The following is a 9,764-nucleotide window of genomic DNA, read 5'->3' as shown; positions in this document are numbered from 1 at the left end:
TACATATGGAGACACATATCCCTACATATGGAGATACACATCCATACATACAGACACAGTACACAGTCACAAAAACCCATACACACACACACACACACTCAAATATGCACACACAAGGAGACAGAGGTACACACACAAACACATGCAAACACACACACATGAAAACACTCAAGCATGAACGAACAAACACACAGACACATGAATATGCAGAATACGTACATACAAACATACACACATACAAACGTACACACATACAAACATATATACATATGGACACACATACATACATGCATATACACACTTACATGCATGCATGGTTGCATGCATACATACATACATACATACATACATACATACATACATACATACATACATACATACATACATACGTACATACATGGGTATGCGCACACACACTGACCCACACACATGCACACAAACAAACGAAAAGAACACAGTTTGAATAACGGACAGAGTCAACAACTATTGAAAAGGTTGCAAGACGTAACGAAAATTTTAGAAAAATAAATAAGTAAATGAGTGTGAATTTTACTGGTGAGTAAGAGAATGACTCTCCCCAGACACAACAGAATATGCTTCAACACACAAACTCACATAAAGAATCTTGCAAACCAAATCCCAAAACGAAATTCATAGTATAGTTTTATAACTATTTCATTTTATCTAATGCTTAAAATTCAAAAATTATTCAGGTAGTGATCTGAAGGAAGAGGAAGAAACTGTGGTTACTACAGATTCTTGGAAAGAGGTAAGTGTAATACCAAACATTAAATTCTTCATTCTTATTTACTATGGAAGATTTAGAAACAACAACCAAATATTTCTCATATAACATCCTACTATCTTAAATAAAAAAAATGTATTTAATAATGTCTTAGATAGACAACAATTGAAAAAACATAGGATAGTCATAGTTAGAATACCTTCAACTATAGATCAATTTGATGAAGGCTAAACCATCCTCATTCCCTTCTGTTCATCATTGTCCTCAAATCCATAACAGGAATTTAAGACTAGCTGCCCTTGAGAACTACTATATGCTGGTGACTTCATTCTGATAACAGAATCAATAGTAGAATTAGAAAAGAAATTCCTAGTGTGGAAGCAAAATCTGGAATCAAAAGGCCTTAAAGTTAACTTAACAAAGTCCTAAGTTCTAGTAAGCAGGAAAAGACAGACCCCGCTCCCATCAGGTAAATGGTCTTGTTTGATATGTAGGAAAGGTGTAGGTAGGAATTCCATACAGTGTACTCAGTGCAAACTATGAATATGTATCATGGTATCATAGGAAGGTTAATGGAGAAAGTAATGTTTGTATGTGGAAGGTGCTCAAGAGCAATGAACACTAATGACATACAGGAGATAGATTTTCTCAAATGCCCAGAAGGTTCCTAGAAGTAGCAGATAGTTTCTGTTACCTAGGTGATCTAATTAGCAGTAGAGGGGATGCTCTGAAAGTATAGTTGCCAGATGGCAATAAGAGGGAAAAGTTCAGAAAACTATTACCTCTGTTGGCAACAAAATTACTCTCTTTCAGAGTGGAAGGCACATTGCATGATGCTTGTGTACAAACATGATAGAAGGTAGTAAAATGTGGGCTGTGAATACAGAGGACATATGAAGGTTGGAAAGTACTGAGGCTAGCATACTTCAATGGATGTGCATTATCAGTGTGCATGTAAGCATAAATGTGTTAAATGAAAAATTAAGCATAATAGGAATCAGATGTAGTGTGCAAGAGAGAAGGCTGCACTGGTATGATTATGTAATGCTCATAGATGAGACAGCTGCATAAAGAAGTGCTACTCACTAAATATGGATGGAGCCTGTGGAAGACCCAAGAAGACATGGCAGGAAGTAGTAAAGAATAGCCTCTGGATGTTAAGCCTCATAAAGGAGATGACAAAAGACCATGATGGTTGACAATTTGCTGTACTTGAGAAGACCCATCCATCTGAACAAAAAATTAAGACCTAAAAGCATATCACTTATATATGTCTCTGCACCCATTGTCCTTCTTCCTTGGAACCACCTCTTTATCATGCATTCTTAGTATCATCCCATACCATCTTATTTTTTTCATCTATGACTTGAGGGTACACCTTGACACATTTTCACTATCATTTTTCTTTTCCGAGTGAGTAACCTTATATTTCTCTACAGCAAGACACCTGTTCTTGTCTCTCTATCATACTTTAATCTCTCATCACCTGGCATAAAGCCAACTCCCCCAATACTACTCCCTTCACAGTTGAAGGGGTTGGTCTTGCCTTGCAAGTTATTTCATGACTTTACTAGTGCAGGTGCCATATAAAAAGCACTCACTACATTATCTAAGTGGTTGGTATAAGGAAGGGCATTCAGCTATAGAAACCATGCCAAAGCAGGAATTGGAGTTTGGTGCAGTCCTCTGATTCACCAGCTCCTTTCACACCATCCAACCCATACCAGCAAGAAAATGGATGTTAAATGATGATGATGGACGAATTTTATGAGGCAGATTTTCATAGGCTGGATACCCTTCCTGTCATCAACCTTCACCTATTTCCAAGTAAGGTAATATTTCCCCACAACCAAACATGTTTACATGAAAGTTCAAAAACAAAGGACACCATATTGGTGTTGTTTGCATGCTGGTGACTCTTGTTTGTAACTATCATGCAATGTCAAGTCAAGGAGACAATAACACACACACTTGCATGTATATATACACATACACACATATATACATATGGGTAGCTTTCATCTTCTTCTATCAAAAATGAGTTTTCCAGTCCAGCGTTTACATGCTATTATTCCTAGCTTTATGTGGGCACTTTGAGATATTCCAAAATAAATTAGTTCACATTTTCTTGAAAGTTTATAAAATTCCTATGATGTCAACAAAATACAATTCTTCCTGATAAGAATAAGGTTTCTAAAATGGATAAAGAAATTTGCAGGATTGCTTTGGTACAATGGTAGAACAGCTGTCATGTCTACAAGTAATGTGGGTTATCACACAGGAAGATTTTGTCTTTTTCTATCCTAAAGGGTTTTTAAACCCAGTATTTACATACCATTATTTATAGCTTTATGTGTATGATTTGAAATATATGTATGTGTATATATATGATTGGTTACATATACAATCACCTTGTTTTAGTTTCTGTCTACCACATCCACTCCCAAGGCTTTGGTTTGTCCAAGAAGACACCTTCCCAAGGTTCCACGCAGTGGGACTGAACCCAGAAGCATGTAGTTTGGAAGCAAACTTCTTTACCACACAACCATACCTGCATGCTTAAGAAGTTCATTTCAATTTCCCATTTACTTTTAAGGTAACACTTGTATGTCAGTAATATCAACACTATCAATAAAACTTCAGTAACATCTTTGTATGATGGTGATGCTTGTTTACAACCATCACATGACAAGGTTACACACACACACACACACATACATTGTATATATATATATATATATATATATATATGTATATATATATATATGAGGACATGCTTCTTTCAATTTCCATCTTCCAAATCCACTCATAAGGCTTTGGTCATCCTAGGGCTATAGTAAAAGACACTTGCCCATGCTACTGCATAGTGCATGTGAACCTGAATGCACATAGTTGGGAAGCAAGCTTCTTAACCACATAACTAGACTATGCTTGTATCTATCAACAACACATCGGTGAGGCTTCAGATTCCTTGATGGTTTCCTTTGATAGTCAGTAATAATTACTGCTAGATTTTTGTCTTATTTCTTCAACCAAAAAAGAAATTTTAATTAAGGATTTGTTGCCATACAAAATTCAGTGCATCAACCCATAACTTATTGATCCAAATTCATGCCATTGGTTCATTTCAGCTATTTCCCATAACTCATTTTAATTTTTATTTATGCAAATTAGAATAGGGAAAAAAAATTGAGGGAGCTATTACCTCTGCTGATGTTGACAGAAATATATCCAGAGATGGTCCCTACCTCTTGCCTCCAAACAAAGCTAAAACTTTTCCCTAAGTATGTAAATTAACTTTGAGAGATTAGTTCTAAATTTCTTGAAATTTTCTCCCCTTCATTTTGATAACCTCTAACAACTGCCATTAAGTCTATATTGACTTACTCCTAGGGATAAATTATTTCTCCATATCTTTGATAACATCCAAAAACTACCATTAGGTTTATATTTATTTACTCCAAGAGGTAACTTATCTCTCCTTATCTCTGATAGCCTCTAAAAACTGCCACTGGGTCTATATTTACTCACTCTAAGTATAGACTTTAATAAATTATGAAATATATTTTTTATGTACACCATTCAGTGCCTCACTATTTATTGAGATTCATTCCACTGGCCCATCTGAGTTATCTCCATTTGCTCTTCTCTCTTTTTTTTTTTCTTTAATCTCTACGAGTGATTAGTTTCATGAGCATTTGATGACATTTTCACCTGTTTTGGTATTGAACAGCCATCAGAATTGCATTTTACATCTATCTTGGCTCTAAAATACTCAAAGAAAATTTCAGCTGTTCCAAAGGAAATTTCATAATTTCTCATCACTTCTCGATAAACTCATATTTGTTTCAAGATCTTTTCATAGACATTTGTTTAATTAGTCTAATCAATCAGAAATAGTTTCCATGAAATTATTCTTCTCATTTGATTTATGGGGAAATGTCCTATGATAGTAATTAAACGTATTTATTGGAACTAAGATTTTAAGTTTCTTTTTACTTCTTCATTCTTTAGTCATGACAATGTAACTTTCACAAATAACTTATTTTTGTTTTTCAGTTATTACATAATCTTTCATTAAACTCATGTGTGATTAGTTTTTTTTTTTTTTGTTATTTTAAAATTTAATCACTACAATTATATACCACATTTCTGTTAATACTTTGTTTTACCTTCAAGTCATCACCATTACCATCATCATCATCTTTTAACATCTATCTTCCATACTAGCATGAGTTAAATGATAGGACTGTGTCATGTTCCATTGTCTGCTTTGTCATGGTTTCTACAACTGAATGTGCTGCCAAGTGTCAATCACTTTACAGAGTGCACTGGGTGCTCTTTTTTTTTTTTCTCTCATAACACCAGCACTAGTGAGGTCACTGTACAGCTTTACAGGACTTTCATTGAATGGTGCTACTGTAGAGAAGAAGGCAGTTTTACACTAGGCAAGGAGGAATCAAGAGTAAAAGAGAAGAGACCAGAACAGGACAGGTTTCTTAATATAGAGGAGATATATGGCTCCTAGCATTATAAAAAAGAGGGTACAAGTAAAAAAGGTGGGACTGGAAAGAGAGGCAGAGACAAGTATTAGGAAATATTCAAACAAAAAAAGCATAAATGTTATACAAACACACAAAAACGTTATATAGATCACACAATAATTTTATGTCACTAAATCCCAACTTGGCAGTGATGTTACACTCTCAAACAAAAGAGATAAGCTGTCAAACTATTACAGAGATATGGCTTAAAATTCACACAAGGCTACTGTCACAACATCTATAAAAAATGGCAAATGTATTACATTATGAGTGAAAAAAAAAACAGCTTATAAACTCTCGTTTTTCTCTCTTTTCTCTCTTTCTCTCTTTCTTTTCTCTCTTTTCTCTCTTTCATTTCATCAGCTGTAGCTATGAAATTATCATAAAATTAATTGGATTATAAAACAGTGTACTTCAAAGTTATCATTTGATCTTTCTCTTTTTAAAATAGAAATGTTAGAATTTTCTAGAAATTTATAATTTTCAGAAAATATTAAGCTTTCTAATATTTTGCTCTTTTTTTTTTTTTCTCTGATAATTAATAGTAGAAAGAAAGAATGTGGTTTTAAAAACAATTGTGCCAACAAAATCCATATTCTTTATGTTATCCTAGATAAATTGATATAAAGCAGAAAGATAAAAAGATATTGCTTTGTTTGAAGTTTAGCATAGTTTTGAATATAACTAGTAAAATTGATAGCTGCAATCCTTCAATTAATCACCATTTTTTCCATTCTGATATCATAGAATTTGGCCTCAAAAATATCTTCCCTTCACCTATCGCATCCTTTATTATTATCATTAACTCTATAACATAAACTGTATCTTATTCTGTTCTCATCTTATTTTTACAACTGACTCAGCAGGCCTATTATTCTACAAGTCACCCAGTCATGACCAGCTTGTCTTTTTCTTTCAGACATTATCATACTACATTATTCAATGTAGTGCTAGATATGTTGATTTTTTTTAAATAGTAGAGTATTATTTAAAGTTGTTTGCTGGATATTTCTATCAAGTCAAGCCATTATATAGACACTCCCTTCTTGGTTTAACCATCAAGTCTTCTGACTTATAAATAAACATGTGATGGCTCCAATTCCAAAATATTTCCTGTAGTTGTAAAAATACAAAAGTGGAAGGATATTGAACAACTTTCCCATGATTCTTGAGTTAAAACGTGTTGCTACTATCTTTCTTTTGTTTCTAGATTCAAGACTTTATTTTACATTGCCTCTTTCCATCAAGTTTCCTGGAAAAGATACCAAATCATCTCAGAATATTAACTATAATAGATTGGAAACCTATCAGTGGGTGTTTATTATTTCTTTGCTTTATACTATGAAACTAGAGCTAGCAGCTGCTCTCAGGGACCTTTGGGTATAGGAATCATTTATTTTAAATATTTTACTGTCTATAAAATATGATATTCCTCCCTATCACTTCTGTGGTATATTATGAAGTGGGAATTTACTATTGCAATATTTTATTATAGCCATATACTGCAGTAACAGTATTTTATCATAGTCATATATTACAGTAAAGTATTTCGTTATAGCCATATATTGCAGTGTAGTGGCATGTGATTTAGTGGTTAGGGTGTGGTACTCATGATTGTGAGATTTTAGTTTTGACTCCTAGTCAAGGCAATTTATTGTGTTCTTGAGCAAAACACTTCATTTCATGTTGCTCCAATTCACTCTGCTGACAAAAATGAGTAATTCTTGAATGAACCAGCATCCCATCCTGGGGGTGGAATATGTATTCCAGCCTTATGAACCTAGGGCTCAAAAAGGACCTTTGATTCTTTATATATATATATATATATATATATATATATATATATATTGCAGTAATAACATTTTGTTATAACCATATATTGCAGTAACAGTATTGTTTCATAGTCATGGTCATATATTACAGTTTAGTACTTTTTTGGTCCTTTTTTATTTCAACTCCTTCATTAAAATTTCAATTCTTGTATATTTTTAGAAAAGTTTTATTTTTATCTTTCAGTCAGAAGGGAAGGCAGCTCCCATGGCTCTACGCAGGATCTCCTAGATGTAGATTAAATAAATAACTGAATATAATGAGAAATAATAATTTCTTTTATGCAATGAGAAATAATACTAATCAAAAATATGGTGCTAATAAAAACTCAAAAGATTGGGTTATCCAATCCAATGAGTTCTTGCAACATAATCTTATATTTCTTTCAATAATTCCTCAATAAATGCTTCTAAAATCTAAATATTCTCATAAACAGTAGAGTGTGGATGTTTCAAGCATTTTTTCATTGAGTGTGGCAAAAAACCCTCACATTTTACAGTCCGACAAATGTTTCAGCATCAAACACTCAGTATGCATTGATTTCAAAACATGATGGCAACTGAAAAAAAAAGCAATAAAACATTAGCTACATGAAGATAGCATTATTATCTTTCTAACTTTATTAACTGGCACATCAATAGTCATGTAAAATAGGGGAGATTTTTCAGTTGTACCCTATATGTCATAGAGAAGAAAGATGACCTTTTTTTCTCAAAGTTTCCAAAACTGGTGAGGAGAAGGGAAGGAAGAAATCACAATTTATAAGTTCCTGTTGTAGGAAGCAGCACATCAGGGTATTGTGTTATCTTCTGACAGGAAACTTTGTCTAAAAGCTTGCTATCAGTCAAAAGTGACAAGTTTTTATTCTTATACAAAATGCAACAAAAAAATAGACCTCCCAGATTACCATTCTTGATAAACGTTTTAATAGCAAGCATGTGCACCTGTCTAAACTTGATGGTAACTGAAGAAAAATGATAAAACATTAGCTGCGTGAAAACACTATTACCATATGCCTAACTTTACTACTATTACACCAATGGCCACAAAATGACAGGTCTTTGTATTACACTCTGTATAACTGTGCCCTGTCTGCCCCATTACAATTAATTACCTGCAATCATGTCTGCCTCACTTTAAATATGCTTTGACACAGTGGTACTGCTGCATGCAGGAGCAACTCTATAAAATTGGCAAAGTGTGGAATTAACTCATTGTTCAATTTTTTCAGGGTTAAATTAGTACCTTAAAAGAGGTTTGTCTTTTACTGATCCTTGAATAGAAATGAACAAACTTCTTATCACCACCCACAAACCACAGATGTTTGAGTGACAGTCAATAAAAACTGGAAATAGTTCTTAAATAATTCTAAATTGTCATTCATAATGTTCTTCTAGTATGTATGTGTGTGTACAATTGTGCATGCACACATACATATACATAAACATACATATATACATAAACATACATATATACATGCATGCAAACATGCATACATACATACATACATATGTACATACATTCAAACAGACAGACTTTCATACACACACATGCATATTCTCACATGCATTTACATACATACACACATGTGCATGTTAGTTCATAAGTAATTGATGAAAAATATTCAGGTGTTTTAATACTAAAGTATCATATCACCACAACACTACCATGATATCACCATGATTCAACCATGATACCACTATGGTATCGTCATGACACTATCACATGTTTATCAAATGAAGGAAGTTTTTTCATAAACATATATTTCTTTAATTGTTTTATTGTTACATTTGATTAAATGTCACTTTGAAGTCTTGTCAATTCCTCTGTTTGTACCATTTGCCTAAATGTCACTTATAATAATAATAAAATGAGATGATATTTGTTTTTTCATCATTTCATCACATTGAATCGAGAAAAATATCAAAAATTATCTTATCCAACTAATATTCTTTAAAATGCAGTAATATTGTACTGTTTGTAATATCAATGTATCCCAGTGTAGTTGTTGTTATAGAGTTATATACTAATTCATTCAATGTATGTGACACTCAAGATAGCCATTCTTTCCCTGATGAAGGTCTTAGAAGACTAGAAATTAGTCATACAATTTCACTTTTTCTACTACAAAGAGATCAAATTAATGATTTGATCTGTGGTTTAATCTCTTTCAATAGCATGGCTAAACCTGCAGAAGTTATAACATCAGTATCATCATCATTTCATCATTTAACATCTTTGTTTCATGCTGTCAAGAGTTGTATGGTTTGACGTGATCCAACAGGTCCAAGGACTGCGTCGTGCTCCACTGTCTACTCTGACATAATTTTTATGGCTGGATGAGTAAAAGGCAGACTGTATGACGCATGCGTACGAACAACCATGCTACATGGCAGTGAAACATGGGCTGTAACTGCTGAGGACATACGTAAGCTCGCAAGGAATGAAGCCAGTATGCTCCGTTGGATGTGTAATGTCAATGCGAATACCCGTCAGAGTGTAAGTATCTTGAGAGAAAAGCTGAACATTAGAAGCATCAGTTGTGGCGTGCAAGAGAGACGATTGTGCTGGTATGGACATGTGGTGAGAATGGATGAGGATAGCTGCGTGAAAAAGTGCCACACCCTAACAGTTGAGGGAACCCG

At 33.6% G+C, this 9,764-nt stretch overlaps 1 protein-coding gene across 2 annotated transcripts in view; it reads left to right on the top strand.

Moving 5' to 3' along the window:
* The window catches only part of LOC106883648 (uveal autoantigen with coiled-coil domains and ankyrin repeats), a 110,938-nt gene that overhangs the window by 69,000 nt on the left and 32,174 nt on the right, over nucleotides 1-9,764 (top strand). For both annotated transcript variants that reach the window (XM_052967338.1, XM_014934744.2), the window contains one exon: nucleotides 714-769. In XM_052967338.1, coding sequence (XP_052823298.1) covers nucleotides 714-769 — 56 coding nt within the window. The remainder of the gene's footprint in view (nucleotides 1-713; nucleotides 770-9,764) is intronic.

The sequence above is a fragment of the Octopus bimaculoides genome, chromosome 4, assembly GCF_001194135.2.
Source record: "Octopus bimaculoides isolate UCB-OBI-ISO-001 chromosome 4, ASM119413v2, whole genome shotgun sequence".
Lineage (NCBI taxonomy): Eukaryota > Metazoa > Mollusca > Cephalopoda > Octopoda > Octopodidae > Octopus > Octopus bimaculoides.
Note: the sequence above shows the minus strand (reverse complement) of the source record. Positions and strands in the feature narration are given on the sequence as shown.